Source organism: Ochotona curzoniae, unplaced genomic scaffold, assembly GCF_017591425.1.
Source record: "Ochotona curzoniae isolate NIBS_2020 unplaced genomic scaffold, NIBS_Ocur_1.0 contig_3255, whole genome shotgun sequence".
Classification (NCBI taxonomy): Eukaryota; Metazoa; Chordata; class Mammalia; order Lagomorpha; family Ochotonidae; genus Ochotona; species Ochotona curzoniae.
In genome coordinates, this window is record NW_024465777.1 from 5216337 (window position 1) to 5240180 (window position 23844).

The 23844-nt window shown below is 43.7% G+C and overlaps 1 protein-coding gene across 2 annotated transcripts in view; it reads right to left on the reverse strand.

Annotated features, from left to right (window-relative positions):
- Window positions 1–23844, reverse strand: part of WASF2 (WASP family member 2) — a 79869-nt gene that overhangs the window by 20695 nt on the left and 35330 nt on the right. The window contains exons 2-3 of one of the 2 annotated variants that reach the window (XM_040979667.1): window positions 17033–17109; window positions 525–697 (exon numbers count right to left, since the gene is read on the reverse strand). In XM_040979667.1, coding sequence (XP_040835601.1) covers window positions 525–654 — 130 coding nt within the window. In that variant the 5' untranslated portion in view covers window positions 655–697; window positions 17033–17109. The remainder of the gene's footprint in view (window positions 1–524; window positions 698–17032; window positions 17110–23844) is intronic. The other variant, XM_040979668.1, reaches the window with a different exon arrangement.

The window sequence follows — 23844 nt, forward strand, 5'->3', positions numbered from 1 at the left end:
CAATTAAATGTATAGCAGGGTGGACAAACCAGCCAGAAGCTCTCTGCGTGTTTGGTTTACTCTTCTTTGGAAAGAGAAGGGGAGGGTGTTGGGGAGATAAAGACTATTGGCACATTTGAGGCTTCCACCAAGTCAGGCTACATGGAACAGCTCATGTAATTACAGGCACATTCCCCGACCCAAGATACTGCTCTGTGAACCTCCCACTTTACACACACAGAATTCTGCTCTGTCATTCCATCTGCAGTTTTTGCTGCAGCCCTTCCTGCCACCCTTCCCACAGATTTCTTTTGAAGCAGGTGGAGGGGGAGGGGGAGGGAACCTAGAGGGTGGTGATAGATAAAGAAAGGAGGGAAGGGAGAATCTGCACAGAGAGGAGCCTTTCTTTGGGGAGGGGTGGGATGCAGTTTGCATTACCTAGGGAAGGCATATGGGGGAGAAATAGGACTGTGGGAGGAAAAGGAACTAAATAAAGAGCACCAACGACCCCTGAGGGCAAAGCACAGGCTCTTGGAGGCACTCACTCAGGCTGCCCAGCTGTCGGATGACATTTGCCAGGGTGATGTTGGTCATGCATTCCAGCTCGCTTCTCACTCTGGGCAGCGTCTGCCGGCACAGGTGCCTCGGCTCGATGTTCCTCGTCACCAATGGCATGGTGGACCTGCTTCAGGCGATGTGCAGAACGATGAAAAACAACCTCAAAAAGAAATAACAGGAAAGTATTACTCAACCACAAATTCCAGGCACACTAGGGTTGTCTTTTTTTTTTTTTTCATCTTGCTCTCATATAAAATGGTTTAAAGGGGCCAGCATTGTGGCATAGGGAGTTAAGTACTCCCTGGCTCCTTCCCAAGCCCTGCAACACCAGCATCACATGAGTACTGGCTCGAGTCCTAACTGTTCTACTTCTGATTCAAATCCCTGCTAACACACCTAGGAAAACAATGGAAGCCAAAACCAAGTACTCGAGCTCTTGCCACCCACATAGAAGACTCAGCCCAGGGCCCAGTGCGGTAGGCTAGTGGTGAAAGTCCTTGCCTTGCATGCACATGTCACCAGGATCCCATACGGATACCCATTCATGTCCCAGTGGCCCCCCTTCCCATCCATCTCCCTGCTTGTGGCCTGGGAAAGCAGTTGAGGACAGCCCAAAGTCTTGGGACCTGCAGCCACTTGGGCAGTGAGTCATTAGATGGAAGATCCTTCTGCCTCTTCTTTTCTCTATATATCTGACTTTACAAATTTAAAAACAAAAACAAAGACCCAACCCAATCCCAACCACTACAGCCTGAACTGTGAATGGAAGACCTCTTTCTCTGTACCTTTATCCCTGTAACCCCACCTTTCACATAAATAAATCATTTTTTAAAAAAGATTGATTTATTTTTATTGCAAAGTCAGACACATAGAGAGAGGAGGAGAGACAGTGAGGAAGAGCTTCCGTCCGATGATTCACTCCCCAAGTGACGGCAACAACTGCAGCTGAGCCGATCTTGCAGGTCTCCCACATGGGTGCAGGAATCCAAGGCTTTGGGCTGTCTGATTGCTTTCCCCAGCCGACAAGCAGGAAGCTGGATCGAAAGCAGGGCTGCCGGGATTAGAACCGGGCACCCATATGGGATCCTGGCGTGTTCAAGGCGAGGACTTTAGCTGCTAGGCTACCACGCCAAGCCCCAAATAAATCATTTTTAAATGAATAGACAGGGGCCAGCATCCCATATGGGTACCAGTTCATGTCCTAGCTACTCCACTTCTGAGTCAACTCTGCTGTAGCCTGGGGAGAATGGTGGAAGATGGCCCAAGTCTTTGGGACCCTGCACTTCTATGGGAGATGCGGAAAGAACTCCTATCTCCAGGCTCCAGATCGGCTCAGTTCCAGCCACTGTGGTGGAGTGAGCCAGTGGATGGAAGACCCCCCCTCTCTATCTCTCCTTCGCTCTCTGTGAAATCTGCCTTTCAAATAAAAAATCTTTTTAAAAATAAAAAATACATGAAACAGCTTTAAAAATAAACACTTCAACTCCTTCTTTTCTCATTACAACCCCCCTTCCTTTTTAAGGTTTGCCATCAAAAGACAGGTTCCATCAGTTTAGAATTTCTGAATTGTAACTGCTGAATGAATTACATAGTAGCCTAAAATTTTAAAGTGACAACCACTGCTCCAACCAACAAGACTTCCTAAAGACAAGGAGATGTGGTCATTTCACTAGGCAGAAAGAGATCCTATCCGAGGTATCCATACCCATATTCCAAGCAACTAATTAAGGCAGAGAAAAAAAAAACTTTTTTTTTTTTGGCACAGCTAGTTAAGCCATTGTTGGAGAAAATGGCATCCCATATGAGCACTGGCTTAAGTGCGGGCTGCTTTATTCTCCATCTCCGAACCATTCCTTACTACTATGCCTAGGAAAACAGGAGAAGACGACCACATACTTGCATCTTTGCCACCTACATGGGAGACCAAGATGGAGTCCCTGGCTCTTAGCTTCCTCCTGCCCAGCCCTGGCCACTGCAGTCATTTGGGAAGTAAATCAGCAGATGGAAGATCTTTCTTTGCCTTTCAAATACATTTTAAACATTTATTTAAAAAAGAGCTTCTGGGCCTGGTGGTGTGGCCTAGCGGCTAAGGTCCTTGCCTTGAACACACTGGGATCCCATATGGGCACCGGTTCTGATCCTGGCAGCTCCGCTTCCCATTCAGTTCCCTGCTTGTGGCCTGGGAAAGCAGTCGAGGATGGCCCAGGGCCTTGGGACCCTGCACCTGTGTGGGAGACCCGGAAGAGGTTCCTGGATCCTGGCTTCGGATCGGCATAGCATCGGCTGTTGCGCTCACTTGGGGAGTGAATCATCGGACGGAGGATCTTCCTTTCTGTCTCTCCTCCACTCTGTATATCTGGCTTTCCAATAAGTAAATAAAAATCTTAAAATAAAAAAAGAGTTTCTGTCATTTGATAATGTTTCACATGGAAATTAAGGGGCCAATAGTAATTCCATTGGTATATATCAAGACTTAACCCTTTCAGATCTTCCCTGAATGGGTGACTGTTAATGTACAACTAGATACTAGCTGCTAGTAGCTATTAATACTACTAACAAACTATTAAGAACACTTTTACATGCTCAGTATGTCACACCTGAGGCTGAACAAACTGCTCCAAGATAACCTGTCCTCTCTCTTCTGCTCAAAAGCTCCCCATCCTCTTCCCACTTGGTTCAAATATAGGTGCTTGCAAGACAGCAGGAAGTGTCTGGAGCTGATCCGGGAACTTTCCTACTTACTGTTTCTTTTCCGGTGGATTGCTGAGGCCCTTTCCCTGGGAAATCCTCCAGCCCTTCAAGCTCATGCTGAGCTGTTTTAGATTTACTGAACTCCTAGCTTTCTGATGAAAGCGGGGCTTTTAAAAAAATAACATTTATTTATTTTATTTCAGAAAGAGTGCTGGAGAGGGAGACAGAGCAAGTGAATGATCAATCGAATGCTCTCCTCCTCTGGCTCAGTACCCAAACACTGTAGCAGTAGGTGACGGGCCAGGTTGGGCCAGGTTGGGCCAGGTTTGGCCAGGGGCTTGGGAGCTTTGTCCAGGACTCCACTGAGGTAGCAGAAACCTCATCACCATTGCTGCCTGGGGTCCACATGAGCAGGAAGCATCGATGCCGGCTCAACTACTAGGCTAGCAGCCAGTCCACTAAGGTTTCAACCTCTAAAAACTGGATTGGCACACTGGGTTTATTCCGTTTCCTTAGCTTGTGAACCTAAGTAAGTCTGATGTGACCTAATGGTTTTTGTGCTTGGGAAAATGGCAAATTCACAATTCACTTTACATGAAAAGTTAAAGCATAAAGGTAACACATCCAGGTCCCCAATATTATTAATTCCTAAAGATAAAAAAAAGCAAAAACATCAGCTCATCGCCAAAAAGCTGATTGTACATAGAAAACGTTTAAACCAAACTAAACATGAGAAAACACCACAGATCTGAAAGGTGAAACAACAATAACAACAACAACAGCAAAGGGCTGAGGAGCCAAGAGGAATAAAAGCAGCAACCCTGCAGGCTCAAGGGGGGTGGAACCTTCAGAACAGACTGCTCCTTGTTATGGACATTCTGCTCGGCTGCAGTAAAAATAAAACAGGAAGCCAGCAGCTTGGGGAACAAGATTTCCTGTCACCAACAGCAACAGCCCAAGAACCCAGAGAATCAGCTGTTTGCTTATAACTTTGAACCTCCCTTTAATAGTCACTGTGTGGCAGCTGTGCCTATCTTTGGGGTGCAGAGGTGTTTCCTGAATACTTGTCTAGTGTCTAAGGAAATGATTTCCATTCCGTTTCTCTGCTAAGTTCCTCCTCTGACTCAACAGGTTTTCTAATCCAAACTTTGGACTTTCCATGTAACTCTTTTCTCTTTTACTCATGTAAAATCTTGGGTACTAAGATGCAAACTTTAAGGACACAGCCGAAGAGAGGTTAGAACAGGAAAGGAAGCAGAAATGACAAATAAAAGGAACTTTGCAGGGCTCTGATACCATCCTCCAATGCTCTTAGAGTCTCAATTTTCAGGCTTTCTGAAAGAACCAGAAATTCAGGGCACAGCCAAGAATGATTGAAAACAGCCACTGTGCCTCTCTCCACTTACAATCACTTGAGTATTGTTCCTGCTTCTCAAAGGAGCTCAAAGAGCCAGACCACCTTGAAACTGTCGAATGCATCCACTGACAGCACATTCCAGACTTTCCCCTGGACTCCTAATGGAAACTGGATTCCAGATGGCCAGTAAATGGTGGACCTGGGCCGGGTGTGGATTTCTAACACCTTGGTACTTTGGCATTTATGTTCTCCAAGTGCCTTGGGCAGGCAGATGCAAATGGAGTTAACTCCATATCATCAGGCTAGACATGACCAGGAATCAAGTTTTCAATAGCAAGACAATCTCCCCTTCTCAAAAAAGCCAGTGCCCATAACCAGCTGGTCAGTACTCAAGAAATGGCAACATGTCAATATGCACCAAGAAAACACAATTGGAAAAGTGTATCTGCTATTAAAAAACCATTTTTTTTCAACATCGTCAAGTAAGGCAAAATTCTGTGATATGAAATTACTACACCAGGACTCAGACTTCTCTTGGATAACCAATGGTTTTCTTCTGCACAAGTACTGAATTATACATGATCTGAACTATAGCAGTGAAAATCCTGCAGTCTAGTGGAAATAAACTTACAAGTGGGCAACAAAAGCTTTAAGGCTCTTCACTCTCAAGTTAGCTTCAAGATGTAGAAAATTTATAGGCTTTGAAATTGATATATACTTGGGTTAGAATCATGATTCTGATACTTGTCATGTTTGGCAAATTTTCTAGAGACTTTAATTAATATATATAACATACACCAATTACCCGCAATAGGGCTAATAAAAACAATAAAAAGAAAACATAGGTGTAGCTATTTATAGTTCCTTCAATTATTCACATCTTCCTGGAGAATTAATTATAGTCACTGATAAATGAATAAGTAGTTCTGAAAAAATGGGGAGAGGGTGCAGATTGTGTAGTATAGTGGGTCAAGCCTCTATTCGGAATGCATGTCTACATCTGATACTGAAGTACCAGGCATCAAGTCTTGCCTCCTGCTGTGATCCAGCCTCCTGTTAATCTGCCTGAAGAAGGCCCAAGAATTTGCATTCCTTGCCACCATCAAGGGAGACTTGGATGGAATCATGGCTCCTGTGGCCCAGTGCTTGCTGTTATAGGCATTTTAATCTCCCCTTCTGAAACAAATTAAACTCTATCTTATAAAATTTTCTTTGAAAGGCAAAGAGATTGATCTGTTCCTTCTCCCAGTGTTCACAGCAGCTAAGGATGGGCTGGGACAGGAACTTCAGTTGGAATTCAGTAATGCAAGCCAAGTCTCCCACACCCAATTACTTGAACCATCACCTGCTTCCTCTCGGGGTTTGCATCAGCAAGAAGCTAAGGCCAGGAACTGATAGACGGGAATCCAGAGACTTAATACAGGACGTGGCTGTCATTTTTGTGTATGATTTATGTATTTTATATTTGGAAAGGCAGAGTGTCAGAGAGAGACCGACAGAAAAATTTTATTCAGTGGAAATTTTATTCACAGCAATAATTATTGCTTAAGTTGGGTCAGGAACTTCCATCTTAGTCTCCCATATGGGTGTACTTGAACCATCTTCCACTGCTTTTCCAGGAGCATTAGCAGGGAGCTGGATAAGAAGCATAGCAGCCAGGACTCAAACCAGCTCTCTAGTATGCAATGCTGATATTACAGGTAGCAGTGTAACCCACTGTGCCACAATACAAGCCTCATTTTTGTTTGTTTTTAAAGATTTTTTTTTTTAATTGGAAAGGCGTATATACAGAGAGGAGAGACAGAGAGGAAGATCTTCCATCCACTGGTTTACTCTCCAAGTGGCCGCAACGGCTGATCTGATCTGAAACCAGAAGCCAGGAGCTTTCTCTGGGTCTCCCACGCAGGTTCAGAGTCCCAAGGCTTTGGGCCATCCTTTACTGCTTTTCCAGGCCACAAGCAGGGAACAGCTGGGATACGAACCGGCACCCATATGGGATCCCGGCTAATGTAAGGCAAGGACTTTAGCTATTAGGCTATTGCGCTGAGCCTAGGCTTATGTTTTATTGCCCTCCCTTCCAAATTTATTAATTTATTTTTCACCTATTTGAAAGGTGGTAGGGGGTGAGAAAGAGAAAAAGAGAGATCTTGCACCCACTGGTTCACTCTTCAAGTACCTACAACAGCCAGGGCTCCATTTGGGTCTCCTGTATGGTTGGCAGGGGTCTAAGAATCTAACCCATCCTCTGCTGCCTCCCAAATGCATTAGCAGGAAGTTGGTTCAGAAGTGGAGGTTCTGGGACTCAAACCTACATTCCTACAAGGTATGCAGGCATCCCAAGCAGACTACAGCAGAGACGTGGATGACTTTTTTCATTTATTTATTTGAAAGGCACAGTCAGAGAGACGAAGAGAAAGACACAGAGAGAGAAAGAAACCCCTGCATCTGCATCTTTATCCCCAAAAGAGCCTCAATGGCCAGACCTAGGCCAGTCTGCAGCCAACGGCCAGGAGATTATTTTGGGGGAAGTAGAGCAGTCAGGACACAAACCAGAGCCCATGGGGGATATTAGAGATGCAGGTGGCAGTTCTAACCACTACACCACAGTGCTGGCTCCAGGATGTGGATATCTTCATCACAAGGCTAAATGCCCGCCCTTAACACATTTTAAAAGATTTTGTTTTTGGAGGCTGGTGTGGTGGTAAAGCAATCTAATCCTCTACCTATGGTGACAGCATCCCGTAAGGGTGCTCATAAGTTTGAGTCTTGGCTGTTTGACTTCCAATCCAGCTCACTGCTAATGGCCTGGGAAAGCAGCAGGAGGATGACTCAAGTCCTTGGGATCCTGCATCCACTTGGGAGACCCAGAAGCAGCTCCTGGTTCCTGACTTCAAGTCAGCACAGCTTTGCCTGCTGTAGGTATTTGGGAGAGTAAACCCATAGATTAAGAATATCTCTCACTACCTCTCTTCTCTCTCTGTGACTTTTCTTTTTTTTTTTTTTTTTAAGATTTATTTTATTTTTATTACAAAGTCAGATATAAAGAGAGGAGCAGAGATAGAGAGGAAGTGGAGCTGCCGGGATTAGAACCGGCACCCATATGGGATTTTGGCACGTTCAAGGCGAGGACCTTAGCCACTAGGCCACACAGCCAGGTCCTGACTTTGGTTTTCAAATAAAAATAAATCTTGCCCAAAAATTATGTGTTCTAGAAAGCATTTATTCTATTTGAAAGGCAGAGAGCTACAGAAATGTTTTATCTATTGGTTTATATCCCAAATGTCTGCAAAGCCAGAGGTAAGATATGCTTAAGCCAGAAACTAGGAACTTAATCTGGGTTTCCTAGATGGGTGTTAAAGATCCAATTATTTGGGCCTGGCACGGTAACCTAGTGGTGAAAGTTCTCACCTTGCACGAGCTGGGATCCCATATGGGTGCCGGCTCTAATCCCGGTGGCACTGCTTCCCATCTAGTTCCCTGCTTGTGGCCTGGGAATGCAGTTGAGGATGGCCCAAAGCCTTGGGACCCTGTACCTGCATGCAAGACATGGAAGAAGCTCTGGGCTTCCGGCTTCAGATCAGTGCAGCTCTGGCCAATGTGGCCACTTAGAGGGTGAATCAGCAGACAGAAGACGGAAGATCTTCCTCTCTATCTCTCCTCTTCTCTATATATATCTGACTTTCCAAGAAAAAAAAAACTTAAAAAAAAAGATCCAATTACTTGAACCATCATCTGTTGTCTCTCAGGGTTTGTAAGAAGGTAGTGTCATGCACTGACCCTGCTCCGGCGTGCAAGAAGAAGCTCATGGCTTTGAATTGGCTCAGTTCTGACCGTGTGGCCACTTGGGGAATGAACCAGCTGATGGAGGATCTTTCTTTCTGTTTCTCCTTCTCTCTGTAAATCTGATCTGCTTTTCCAAAAAAAAAAAAAAAAAAAAAGGAGTGGGGGGTGGGGGAGAAACAGAGATCTTCTGTTGCTGTTTCACTCCTCAAACAGCCACAACAGGCTGAGCTGGGCCTGTCCAAAGTCAGGTGTCAAGGGTTTCTTCTGGATTTTCCACTGTGGTGCAGGGAACCACCCTCTGATGTTTCCCTGTTATATCAGCAGGCAGTAGCTTTACATGCGATGCCATAGTTCTAGCCCCAAGGGTGTGTGTGTGTGTATTTTTAAAGATTTACTTATTTTGGAGTAGGTATGGTGTTTCAATAGGCTAATCCTCCACTTGCAAGCACTAGAATCCCATATGTGTGCTGATTCATATCCCAGCTTCTCCACTTGTGATTGAGCTCCCTGCTTTTGGCCTGGGAAAGCAACAGAAGATGGTTCAAGTTCTTCGGCACCTGCACCCAAGTGGGAGACCAGAAAGGGCTCTTGGCTCCTTCAGATTGGCTCAGCTTTAGCCATTTTAGCCATTTTAGCCAACAGATGGAAGACCTTTTTCTCTCTGCCTCTCCTTCTCTCTATAAATCTGCCTTTCAAACAAAAATAAATTCCTCTTAAAATTTTACTTATTTTACATTTTGAAAAGCAGAGTGTCAGAGAAAGAGAGGAAAAGTTTATCTAACCCTTCCCCTGATAGACTGAGAGATTTTCCATGTGCTGGTTTACTTTCCAAATAGCCACAATGCTAAGAACTGGGCCAGGCTGACAAAGGAGTCAAGAACTCCATCTGGGTCTCCCACGTGGCTGGCAGGGGCCCAAGCATGTAGGCCATCTTCTGCTGCTTTCTCATGTGCATTAGCAAGGACCTGGATAAGAAGAGGAACAGCCAGACTGCAAACAGTGCTCATATGACATGCTGACCTCACAGGTGGCTTAACTTGCTGTGCCACAAAGGCGTAAGTTGATGCTGGACATCAGCATCCCATGTTTGAGCACCAGTTCAAGTCCTGACTGCTCCACTTCCAGTTAAGCTCCCTGTTAAACATGCCTGGAAAGGCAGCAGATCATGGCCAAGAGCCTGGACCCTTGCCACCCTTGTATAGATCCAGGTGGGGCTCACGGCTGCTGGCTTTGGCAAGGCACAGCACCAACTGCTGCAGCCATTTGTAACTCTGTAACTCTGCCATTGAAATAAATAAAATCTTAGCAAAAAATGTGTCATGCAAAGAGCTAGAAGCTAGTGTCAGGGACAGAAAAAGGATATGAAGATAAACAAGAGCTGTGAAAAAAAGAAGTGGGAAAAAGTTTTGGGTTCATGCAATGCTGTCCTATGTGATCAGCACTGGTCTCTTCCAATCACACTTAACTTCAATAAGAGGAAATCATAAACTATGATGGCATTTGAGGATTTGAGAAGATCTTACCCTGAAGGATGTTCTAGAGGAATTAAGTTAGAACCACTAGGAAGATAAAAGCTATAGGGAAACAGATGAGTTTTCTAGCTCCTTTTCAGTAGTATTGTCCTGTAACAGAATAGGGTCACTTTAGGTGAGATTATGAGGTCCTCTGAAAGGATTCCCCCATCCTTGGAGTGGTGAGGTCAGCAGCATTTCAGAACTATCAAAATAACTTGAGCAGAACCCTTGGAGCATGCTCCACATTGGGGACCCTGGGATGACATCAGGTGGCCACCCACCACCCCTGGGTGCTGATACAGTCAGGAAACTGGGTATAGCTTCTCCTCTTCTCTCCCCCTTTCATCCCAGATGCAGGAGGAAGAAAAACAAAACTGAAAATAATAGTCTCATCCACTTTCCCCTATTCCTGGACCTTAATCAGTGGTCCATATGGGCATGCATCCTTCTTAACTAGGTGAAAAAAAAAAGATTATGAGGTCTCACACTCTCCCCACAAATTAGCAATCAGATAGGCTGGAGAAAATTCCCAGAATATAAGAAAGTGCCAGGAGGACACACTAGATAATGTTCACTGTGCCTTCTAAAGCAAAGATGTTAGAATTCTCATCCTGGGCTTCAGTCTCCTCATCTACAAAATAAACAAACTAAACTAAGTGATCTAGCAGGTCTCTAAGCAACTTCCCAGCTCTGAAGCTTCTGGATCTGCTTCTGCCCAAGCTGTCATAACTTCCCTCAGCCAACTTCCACTTGTAACCTGAATACAGGATCAGAGGCAAGTTTAAAAACCACACAAAGAGCTGGACCATGCTATGAATTTAAGTATCATCTTCAGGTCTAGATCCACATGTGAGATCTGTGAGGTCCAAAAGGCACTCCAGACTGAGACCTGGTTTAAGTGGTTTACACAGTCTTGCAGCTCCCAGTCTGATTTGGGAGCTGGCTACTCAGAGATGCAAAAGGGAAAAACTAGCTTCGTGGCCAGTTCCAGACACCTACGCCAGACTCCACAGCAAATCCCATCTTTACTTTGAGCTAGTTTTAGCTAAAGACTTGAGAATGACTCCAAGAACAAATAAAAGACTTCAAGACATCCTTTCTCACAATGGTCTGGCAGACTCTGGAAAGGTATGGGCTGACAGTGCCTTGATAGGATTCATGCTTCAGAATGGAAACTAGATGGGTGCAGCACTGTGGCATAGTAGTCTAAGCCTCTGCCTGCAGTACTGGCATTCTATATGGGTTGCCAGTTCATGGTCCAGCTATTCCACTTCCAATTCATCCCCCCTGGCCTGGGAAAGTAGTTGATATGACTTAAGTCCTTGGGTCCCTGCATCCACTTGGGAGACCTGCAAGAAGCTCCTGGCTCCCAGCTTCAGATCAACCCACCTGAAACCAGTTGTGGCCATTGGAGAATGAGCCAACAGATAGAAGATCTGTATGATTCCCCTCTCTGTAGCTCTGCCTTTCAAATAAATAAAATGCATTGGGATTAGTGTGGTGGTGTAGCCATAGTAGCATTATGAGGCACTGGCATGCACTTCCAATCCAGCTCCCTGTTAATGGCCTGGGAAAGCAGTGGAGAACGGTCCAGGACCTCGGGCCCCTGCACTCCTGTGGGAAACCTGGAAGAAGCTCCTGGGTCCCAGTTTCAGACCAGCCCAGTTCTGCACGTTGTTGCCACGTGGAGAGTGAACCAGCAGATGAAAGATCTTTCTGCCTTTCCCTCTCCATTTTTCTAATTCTTTCAAGTAAAGCAAATATATCTTACAAAAATAAAAATAAGTTGTTTTTAAACAAAGAAATGGAAACTGGATAAGGTGTTCTTTCAGGTCTCTTCGGTCAGTCTTCACTCCAAATGGTGAAAGTTAAAGTTATCAGGAAACTGGACATCTCACATTTGGTTAGTAGAAAGTCCAAGAGACTTTGACACCCATTCTACTTTCTGAACTCCCACAACACTGCTCCCAACAGCCTGGAGCGGGAGTAGGGAGAGGAGGGGTTGTGGGTAGAAGCAGGTAACAACAGTCCCTCAAGTACACCTCACAATCTGAATTCCTGTTATCATCAAGACCAATGACTGCTTGTGCTGGAAGGGATGTTATAGATAAACAACGTTGCATTTAGAGCCAAGGTCATTGGTAATACCCACAGAGTTCTATCAACACAGTCAAAAGGCAACTGTATCTGTGCTATAGCAATAGCCATCACAACAGAAATGCTTCTCAAGGCAGTTCCTCTTTGAAAAACACCTCAAAATGCTGATCAGCAGGAGCAGGGGATGGGAACACGTGGGGACGTTGGATGTAAGACAATTAGGACTTCTGCTTTCACTTCAGCATTTCCCACTATTCTGTAGTTAACAGCACTTTAGGTGGGGTGGGGGTGCATAGGAGAAGAGGTTTGTAGTTTCCTCTTCAATGAGATGAATTTCTTTACGTTAAAAAAATGCGTTCCACAAAATTAAAAAACTTCAGTTGGAAAACAAGATAGTCATCTTATTTCAAAATGAGAGACATTGTACTTCAGTCTGTATACTAAAGCAGTCCCTAGCATCGTGCAGCAGCTACAAGGATAAAACTCTCATCATACCTTAAGCACTCACCCACTTCCTGTTGAAATAAAGGGTGGGGTTGAACTGACAAACAGAACCAGACTGTCTCCAAACACCAGGAATGGCTAGCAAATTAGTGCAGGTCACTAAAACAATGTCCAAAAGAGCCAGCAGGACAGAAATGGAACTCCTGGGGTAGACAGGAAAAAAAAATCGGACTGGAACAATCAAGGAAAAGAGCTTATTTATGATCTAAAATTGAGAGAAGTTTGAATTTCATAAAGGAATGACACCAGCTCTGGGCCAACATTCGGTCAATAGAAGGATCCTTCTTGTCTTGATTTGGTTTTGAGACAATAGTGCAGGACAAAGGACTTCTGAACTCCAGGACTTTACTCCTTGAGCACATGGTACCTCCATCAAGGACCATTTCACACCTGGTAATTCCATAATTCTCTATTATCTTCTGGGGCATTCCATCTTTTGCTCTTTCCTTTATTACTCTTCAGGCTCTAATCATACCTTTGCTCTAAAAACTAAAATTTAGGGCATCACTTTTACCTTCAAAGTTGGTTCCTTTTAGTCTCAACTTTACCACAGAAAACCACCTTGTAAATGGCCAAAATTGGGCTCTCAAAAGTATATATTTACTTATTTGCAAGGCAAAGTTAAACAGAAATAGAGATAGACAGATTAGATAGATAGATAGATAGATAGATAGATAGATAGATAGATAGATAGGGAGACAGAGAGAGAGAAGGGAGCACTTCAATTCACTGGCTCACTGCCCCCATAGCTGCAACAGCCAGGACTGGGCTAGGCTGAGCCGGGATCATGAAACTCCATCCAGGTCTCCCATGCCAGTGCCAGGAGCCTACGCACTTAGTCTACCTTCTTCTACCTTTCCAGGCACGTTAGCAGGGAGTGGCATTGGCAGTGGGATAGTCAGGACTCCAAGTGGCATCATACCAGATACTGATATTACAGGTAGAGGCTTAACCTGTAGCACCACAACACTGGCCCTGGGTTGTCTGTTTGACAGGATATATCTGGTTGTCCAAAAGAAAACACATTTACCTGAAGTCAGAAATCTGGATTCTAGTTATTAGTTTAAGAATGACTGGCAATCAGGGATACAATTTCAATTCATCTAGCAGTGAACTTTGGCAAAGAACACTCAAGAGATTCTATAGCAAACTGAGATTTTGTTTGCAAAGTCTTCTGAGCTCTGAAGAAAAGACTGATCCACATAAAGTCTTTTGTATCTCCATCTTTGCCTAATTTCCTGTTATACAGCCACTACTGTTATGCAAGTTTTATGATGTTGCTGTCATTGATGACTTCCAGTTACAAGAGTTCATTTTATTTTCCAAATTTACTGCCAAATTATCAATATTCAAATAATCAAAATGGTATAGTTTGAACTACAAACTATTCCTCTCACTGGGCTTATTTTTACTTTGATTGGATAAATGCAGATTAGAAATAATTTACTCATAAATGGAAAAATCCTTATGAGTAATAATATTTACTTTACCCTAATATTTATGGGCACTAGTTTTGTTTTTTTGTTTTTTTTTTGTTTTTTTTTTTGCCTTCATCATCAACTGAGCATTACACTAACCCAGAAGTTTAACATTAAAAAAAAGTTAACTAGGACCTCGTACAGTGGCAGAGTGAGATAAGTAGCTGCCAGTGATGTGGGAGTCCCATATAAGTTCAATATCCAGCTGCTCTACTTCAGATCTGGCTCCTTGCTAAAACATTTGAGAGAAGAGAAGATGGCCTAAGTGCTTGGGTCCCTGTTCTGACAGGAGAGACCAGCGTGGAGTTCTAGGCTCCTGCCTTTGGCCAGGTCTAACCCTGACCATTGCAGCCATTTGGAAAGTGAACCAGCAGACAGCATCTCTCTCTCTCTCTCTCTTTGTCTCTTCCCTTTCTGTAACTGTTCCTTTAAAATAAATAAATAAATAAAATTTTTAAAAGGTAAACATAAAAATAAGCAAACTATTCTTAAAAATACCTATATGCACACACAAAAGTTATCAAATCAACAAACAAGTTTGTAAGATTACAAGAAATATGTCAATATTCACAAAGCTTTAGTTATTAAATAACTAATTAGTTAGTTATTTAGCTTAACAGTTATGTTTACATCTCACATTAGAACAGCTAGGCTTAATTCCCAACTCCAGCTTCCAACTCCAGCTTCCTGCTAATGCAGACCCTGGGAGGCAGTAGTGACAGCTCGAGAAACTGGATTCCTGCCACCAGTGTGGGATAGCTAGATTATATGACCTGGATTGTGTTCCTGGTTCCTGGCCCGAGCCTAGCTCCAGCTATCTGCAGGCATTTGCAGAGTGAACTAAGTAGTAGATAAGAGCACCTTGGCTGTCTCTTAAATACATTTTTTTAAAAGATTTATTTATTTTTATTGGAAAGTCAGATTTACAGAGAGAAGGAGAAACAGAAGATCTTAAACGCACTGATTCACTCCCCAAGGGGCCCGCAACGGCCAGAATTGAGTCAATCTGAAGCCAGGAACCAGGAACTTCTTCCAGGTCTCCCTTGTTGGTGCAGGATCCCAGGGATTTAGGCCGTCCTCGACTGCTTTCCTAGGAAGATGGAAAGCAAGTAGAGCAACCAGGATATGAACCAGTACCCATATGGGATCCCAGCGGCTGCAAGGCAAGGATTTAGCCTTAGCTATTGATTTGTGCCCTCTTAAATAAATTTCTAAAGTATCTTTAAAAATAACAACTTACATAAACCCCAATAAAGCTACCTTTATTTCAAATATGTTCCTTTAAAATGTACAGCCAAGGATAGAAGAGTGTGATCTCCAACTGCTGATTCCCAAAAACTTGAGATAAGAGGCTAGATACAAAATGCATTCCTCTCCAAGTCTGGGAAGAGGCCTATCCTGGGTGTGTCTTCTAGACTCCCAGACAAGCAGAGTCAAAAACCTAATCCATATGGGAATCTATAGTTGGTGTTTATGGAAAGGACTATTTGCCACCTTATTCAGGAATGCTGAGGACAGTGGTGCTCTGGCTCTCACAGCAGCAGTGCGTTCTGTACCAGATTAAACTCCCTGTAGTCAAGACACTGGGATACTCACTGCTGGATTAAATACAGTGGCAGATTTGAAAATGAAAGAGGAAGGAGATAATTAGAGCTGAATTGCACATCAGGCACTGAGTAAGTCTCATTTCATCTGGCCCACTGTCTAACCATTCATTTTTGTCTCTATGATGTCTTACTTGGTATTTCAAGCTTCTCTCTGCAGTAACTGCTCCCTCTCTGGGATGGAAAAGCCAAAAAAGAAACTGACTTTTCATAACTGAGAAAGGCTAGGGAAAAGAAGGTTGTAGAGCAGCAACAGAAAAGGAAATTCAGCAAAATGTTTTGCTGACAGCTGAGGGCAACATACAAATACACCGTGTGGTCATGGAACAGGCAGGCAGCAGTCTGAGATAGGAGTGTTAATACAGTGACTTCGGGGAGGGGAGAGACCCAGCAATCACAACTGCATCTGAGCAACCGGGGCAGGAATTACGGAGCAAACTGCCATGCAATTCCGTAACAACTATTTTATTCTGCCAGCTGTAACAAGAATTCATTCCTGAAGAAGTGTCACACACTCATCTGTCACTAACAGCCCAGCCGCCAGCAACTGACTAAGAGTCAGCAGCAAAGGGCAGCTGTATGTTTACTTCCTCTCACAAGGTCTAGCCACCACTCAAAACGTGGGATTTATAAGGAAAAGTCCTGGAGAAAAGGAAAAAAAGTACTATTTTTTTCTTTCTCCCTTCAGTCTACCAGGCAGTTACCAAAGTCCTAAAACCTCATCAGCAAAGGGGCAGAGGAGGGAGCGCATGAACAATCAGAGACAAAGGGTTGCATTTGACTCTACCACTGCCACATTTTAGCTCTGGGACCTTTGCAGCAAGCAGCCTCATCTCTCGGTCTACTAAACTGTTAAATTAATGCAATGCTCTCTACTTCATAAGAAGTAGCCTGGTGGCTAAAGTTCTCACCTTGCATGCACTAGAATCTCATAGGGGTGCTGGCTCATATCCCGGCTGCTCCACTTCCCATCAGGTTCCTTCTTTGCAGCCTAGGAAAACAGTTGAAGACAGCTCAAAGCTTGGGTACTCTGCACCCATGTGGGAGACCTAGAAGAAGCTCCTGGTTCCTGGCTTCAGACTGGCTCAGTTCTGGCCACTGCAGCCACTTGAGGAGTGTACTAGTGGGTAGAAGATCTTTCTGTCTTTCCTTCTCTCTGTAAATCTGGCTTTCCAATAAAAATAAATAAATCTTAAAAAAAAAAAAAAGAAAGAAAGAAAGAAGAAAGAGAGACCAAGACTATGTGTGGCTCACTCAGTCATTATATAATACTAACTCAATAAATTTCAGGTAGTATTAATGGTTAACTAATTTTACCCTATTATCAGTCAGGAAGTATTTATCAAGTAGACAGTAGAAGATACAAAAAACTGTGAAGTCTTTCCCTTGAAACTAAGAGTTTATAATTTAGTTAAGGAAGTATAAAGTCACAGTTAAGTGAAAATATAGCAATAAATGGAAGTTTACCAAATGAATGATGTAGTCAATGCCTTCAACAGGAAAGAGGAAAAGGTCACTGGAAACTGCAGAGACCAAATGGGCTTCTGAAACAAAAACATGAAGTAAGCAGAATTTAGATATAAAGAATAAAGACAGGAGCCCCAGCACAATTACTCAACTGACTAATCCTCTACCTCCAAAGATCCCACACGGGTGCCAGTTTGTGCCCCAGTTGCTCCACTTCCTATCCAACTCCCTGTTTGCGGCCTGGGAATGCAGCATAGGACTGCCCAACGCCTTGGGACCCTGAAGCTGCATGGGAGACCAGGAAAAAGCTTCTGGCTTCAAATCAGTTCAGTTTCAGCCATTGTGGTCACTTGAGGAGTGAACCAGGAGAGGAAAGGCCTTTCTCTGTCTCTCCTTCTCTTTGTAAATCTGCCTTCCACGCAAATAAATAAACCTAAGCAAACAAGCAGCAAAGAGAGAGAGAGAGAGAGAGAGAGAATAAAGAAAGGAGAGTTTTCAAAATAGGGGAATATGTGCGCATAGTCTTAAACTCTAACACTAGTAGAAAATAATGATTCCAATGGATTTCTATCATATTTCATCAAATCTGAACTGCCACTGATCCTATTTCTTAAAATACTTATTTACTTCTTTTTGAAATGGGATTTAGAGAGAGAAGAGAGACAGAGAAAGAACCTTCTGTTTTCTGTTCACTCCCCAAACGGCTGTAACAGCCAGAGTTGAGCAGGTCCAAAGCCAGATGCCAGGAACTTCTTCTGAGTCTCCCTTGTGGGTGTAGAGGCCCAAGGACTTGGACCACCTTTTGCTACTTTCCTAATCACACTAGCAGGGAACTGGATCGGAAGTGGAACATGTCAGACTCAAGCTGGCAGCCATAAGGGATGCCAGTACCACAAGTGGAGCCTTATGCCACAGCACCAGCCACTGAGAGGTCACTGATTCTAAAAGGCATAATGGTTCAAGGGATGTTAAAAAATGTGGGGGAAAATGTATATTTTGGACTTAGCAAAACACATATTTTGTTATGACATAAGAAGGGAACACGATCATTGTGTAAATTTCATCAAACCATCAATACTATAAGAATAAAGTTTGGGCCCGGCATAGTAGCCTAGCTGCTGAAGTCCTCGCCTTGCACATGCCGGAATCCCACACAGGTGCTGGTTCTGATCCCAGCAACCCTGCTTCCCATCCAGCTCCCTGCTTGTGGCCTGGGAAAGCAGTCGAGGACGGCCCAAAGCCTTGAGACCCGACCCCGTACCCACGTGGAAGATCCAGAAGCCAGAAGAAGCTCCTGGTTCTCGGCTTCGGTTCAGTGCCGCTCTGTCCATTGTGACCACTTGGGGAGTGAATCAATGAACAGAAAATCTTTCTCTCTGTCTCTCCTCCTCTTTGTATATCTGACTTTCCAATAAAAATAAATAAATCTTTAAAAAAAAAACCCAATGATTGCAAAAATAGAATCATACTCCACAATCTGCAAGGTTAAAATATCTAACTAGTACATTCAAGTTTCACTTTATATAATTGTACACAGTTATTACAGCTGGTTCAATATCTTTGTTTGCCAATTCCAACATCTCTGTAATTTCTGTTTCTAGCAATTTTTTCTAATTATGGGTCACATCTTCTTGGCATGTCTTACAACTTCTGATTGCACACTGGACACTGTGATTTTATATTGCTGAATATTTAACATTGCTATCTTCCAGAACACCGGATTTCCACCAGTAAGCAATTAAGTTACTTTTAGTTAGAATTGGTATTTATGAAGCTTGTTTTAATAAAGTTTTGTTAAGGTAGGTTTAAAGTAGACTTTAAGAAAATATATATATCTTTAAGATTTATTTTTTTATTGCAAAGTCAGATATCCAGAGAGAAAGAGAAATAGAAGATCATCTTCCCTCCGATGATTCACTCCCCAAGTGGCCACAATGGTTGGAGCTGCGCTGAACTGAAGCCAGGAGTCAAGAGCCTCTTCCGGGTCTCCCATGTGAGTACAGGGTTACAAGACTTTGGCCCATCCTCAACTGCTCTCCCAGGCCACAAAGCAGGGGGCTGGAAGGGATGCAGTGCTGCCAGGATTAGAACCAACACCCACATTGGATTCCAGTTCATTCAAGGCGATGATTTTAGCCACTAGGCTACCGTGCCAGGCCCCAAATAAATATATATATATATTTTTTTAAGATTTATTTTTATTATTTTTTTATTGGAAAGCCGGATACACAGAGAGGAGAGACAGAGAGGAAGATCTTCCGTCCGATGATTCAGTCCCAAGTGAGCGCAACGGCCGATGCTATGCCGATCTGAAGCCAGGAGCCTCTTCCGGGTCTCCCACGCGGGTGCAGGGTCCCAAAGCCTTGGGCTGTCCTCGACTGCTTTCCTGGGTCACAGGCAGGGAGCTGGAAGGGAAGCGGGGCTGCCGGGATTAGAACCGGCGCCCATATGGGATCCCGGGCATGCAAGGCAAGGACCTTTAACCACTTGCGCCACTGCGCCCGGCCCCAAATAAATATTTTTTAAAATGTATTATTTCAAAGAGCAACAGAGAGAGAAACAGATATTCCATCCTCTGTTTCACTCCCCAGATGGTCCTAACAGCCAGTTCTGGGCCAGGTCAAAGCCAGGAGCCAGGAACTCCACCTTGGTCTCCCACATGGATAGCAGAGGCTTAATTACTACAGCTAATTTCCACTGCCTTAGCAAAAAACCAGATGGGAGGGCCCAGAGCAGTGGCCTCCTGGCTAAAATCCTTGCCTCAAATGTGCTGGGATCCCATATGGGCTCCGGTTCTGCTCCCAGCAGCCTTGTTTCCATCCAACTCGCTGCTTATGGCCTGGGAAAGCAGTTGAGGACGGCTCAAAGCCTTGGGACCCTGCAGCCATGTGGGATATGTGGAAGAAGCTCCTGGGGCTCCTGGCTTTGGATCAATTCAGCTCTGGCTGTTGCAGCCGCTTGGGGAGTGAATCTTTGGACGAAGATCTTCCTCTCTGTCTCTCCTTTGTACATCTGACTTTCCAATAAAAATAAAAGAAATCTTTAAAACAAACAAACAAAAACACATGGGCAGCAGAACAGTGAGAAGTTGGGTTAGGGTTGGGATTCAGATACAGGATACCAGCATTACAAGCTGCTTAACCTGCTGTGCTACACTGACCCCACTCTAGGGTTCTTTCAGTCCTTGAACTAAAATATATCCCTCCTGAAATCGTTACTGAAGGCCCTCAATGAGCAATGTGGACTTCCCACCTTGGCTTGTAGAAACTCAAATTCTGTCCTACTTTGAGAACTAGCAGCTCAAAGTGTCCTAGTGTCCTGACCACTTTCCCCTAGCCTTCTGGAGTTAGACTCTAGACATGCACTTGGTCATCAAAAGGACCTAACAGAGATTCCTAAGGCCATTTTTCTACACAGTTCCCTCTCTCTAGAACTCTGCTCCACATCTCCAAGCTCCCTTAAACTATAACTTCTTTCTCTACATTGTTCTAAAAACCCCCAGACTGCTCCCTGGTTCCAAATATGCACCCCACTCAAGAGCAAGGATAATCCCAAAGCTCATCTCCATTTCCCTTTTCCCAGGGATGGCAGACCTGCGCTTCCTATTTAAGCCAGGAATCATTTCTATCGGTTTTACAAGGCTCCCAGTCATAAAGTGGTACGCTAAAAAAGACTTCAAGAAGACTTAAGAGAGGCCAGTATCCCTTTATCAGTGGTAGTTGGTGTCCTGGGTGCTTCGCTTTCAATCCAGCTCTCTGAAAGCAGCAGCTCCAGGCTTCAGCATGACCCAGTGCAAACCACTGCAGCCGTCTGAGGAGTGGTTCAACATATGGAAAATCTCTAACTGCCTTTCACATAATAAATGTTTCTTAAAATAATGATGTTTTTGTTAGAATCTCAATCTTCCACAAGTATATACCTCAGAGTGCTTTTGGGAGTAAGAGGATAACAAACAAATGTCCTGACATCAAGCAAACGACTGCAACTGCAAATACGTAGGATATTGTCACCATCAGCATATAATATTTGACTGCTGTATTAAAGTTTTTGAATGATTACTGTTGAGGAAAATGTCTGGAAATTTCTCTTTTTTAAAAATTGTTGTTAACATTGTATTATGTGAAATTTCTCTTTTTTAATGCTAAGATTCATATGGGTATTCCTCATATTTGTGTTAACTCCTGGGTGAACCCTGAGGCATGTTCTATCACAGAGTGAGCCTTAAGAACAGGGAAGATGACGGCTACCCCACTGACGGTTCTAAGCACCTGTCCAATGCAGACGTGCACTCAGGAGCCAACAGCTCTCCAGGTTACTGATTGAAAGGCATGCTGAGGTTGTCTGCTCTCACCTCTGAGTGGCTGTGGACTGATTTAAGGTGGGCAAGCAAATCAAACAAGCAACGCACAAGGGCTTCCCTATGTCTCCTCCCAGGCCCACTGTCTTTGCGTCCAGAGGAGGCCAAGTCGTGGCTGAGCTTCTGACCTCCTGTCACAGGTTCTCTAAGAAAAGTGGAGAAAAACACTAAGGAAGAAATGATGGCCTCAGCTCACATTATGCCAATTTTAAGGATTATAACTGAGTATCAGATCTCCAATCACAGTCAAGAGACCATTCAGTATGTTCATTTTATGTACTTTGCAAGTGAAACAGCCTCAAAAGCACTATTATAATAGGTAGTGGCCTTTCTTTTGGAAAACACACCATTTCATCTTAAAGGCCCAAAGCAAACGCCACCACCTCTGGAAGCCTTCCTTGACTTATAGTCTGAATGCAGACTCCCTCTTGGAAAAGCCACAGATATGTAGAGCCCTTTCTGATACTCCTTACATTCTGTTCTGTAGCAGATTGAGGGGTAGGAGGGTATCACTAACTACAAGAATTGAAAAACAAAATATCTTGGGACCCAGCACAATAGCCTAGTGACTGAAGTCCTTGCCTTGCACGTGCTAGGATCCCATATGGATGTCAGTTTGTGTCCTGGCTGCTCCACTTCCCTTCCAGGTCCCTGCTTGTGGCCTGGGAAAGCAGCAGAGGATGGCCCAAATCCTTAGGACCCTGCACCTGTATCCCGGATGGGAGACCCAGAGAAAGTTGCTACCTCCTGGCTTTGAATCAGCTTAGCTCTGGCCATTGTGGCCACCTGGGGAGTGAACGAATGGACGAAGATCTTTCTCTCTATCGTCTTCTCTCTATATCTCTGTCTTTCCAATAAAATAAATACATCTTTAAAAATGCATCTTTACACTAAACAGAAAATATCTTTACAGCACCAACAGCACATACCTGGATCCATAGTTAAGATTCTTAAAAGTTTCTTAGCATTCTATAGTGTCTACCCAATAAATATTAAATTCCCAAATTGTGCCAAGTATTTATTCACATTTCTTGAATTTTTTTTTAAATGTATTTGTTTGATTGGAAAGGCAGATGTACAGAGAGGAGGAGAGACAGAGAGGAAGATCTTCCATCTGATGATTCACTCCCCAAGTGGCTGCAACTGGAGCTGAACCAAATCGAAGCCAGGAGCCAGGAGCTTCTTTCTGGGTCTCCCAGGGAGGTGCAGGGTCCCAAGGCTTTGGGCTGTCCTTGACTGCTTTCCTAGGCCACAAGCAAGGAGCTGGATGGGAAGTGGAGCTGCTGGGATTAGAACTGGTGCCCATATGGGATCCTGGCGCGTTCAAGGTGAGGGCTTAACCACTATGCTATCTCGCCAGGCCCTTCTTGAAAATGTTTAATCCTCAAGGTAATTCTTCATGAAAAGCAGTGATAGTTTGATTTTTACAGCTGAGAAAGCTAAAATTTAATCTGGTGCTGTAACTGTATTGAAGACACACACACAGTTTTTGAACAGTCCAACCAGACCCAAAGGCCATACTAGCTCCACATCACGACAGCTCTTGACAAAGACTCAGACCTTCGAGCAGTTATGGCAGATAGGCCCACAGTGCTCATGCACAGGTGTTCCCAAACCCCAGACTGGTTTTCTTTCCTGCAACAAAAGACTGCATGCTAACACAGGGAAGTCTCCCTGACAGACCTACCCGAGGCCTGGAATGGTGTTAATGAGGAGCACACGCTGCCTTTTCCCCCTCTATACCCAATTTTAGCCAGCTGCTCAGGGGCTTCACATCTCTCACTTTAAACAACATAAACACTGGCTCATTTAAAGTGCCAGCCTCAGACAGCATGTTCAGCTGCTGCTGCTTTTCAAACAAGCCCCTGTTTTCAAACAGCAAGGCATTTGGGGTTCCGTCACTTCTGACAGGTTACTTTTATCTACAGGGTCCCTGAAAATCACTTTAAGCTTCATTTTCTATTCACTGTTCAGCTCATCAAATCTTGTCATCAGGGACTTTTTTTAAGCACCTAATCTTTCATCTTCTTTCACAATGAACCAAAACATACTCCTATGGGTAATTCCTAAACTGTACATGTATATTTTAAAGTAATAGTCTTCTGACCATTTTTCTAAAAAGCACAGTTGTTTCTCCTATTTAGCTCAAGTCAAGATAATTACATCACAAGTTCCCCCCATCTCTTTCTGCATATAGGGAATACTGAAAAGATAAGTCTTTTTAAATTATTAAATGTAAATAGCTCATTAAATATAATCCAATTATTTTAATTGTAAAAAGTAATTACAATATGTACATGTATTCTTGCCTACTCCATTTAATATCTTAAATTAATCTTTTCAGCATTAATATTTTAAATTAACCTTTGACATTAGAAAATGCAAGAAACTGATGTCTTAAAAAAAAAAAAAAGTAAAGCTGTACCACATGGATCTTTGTTGCGATTTCACCCCT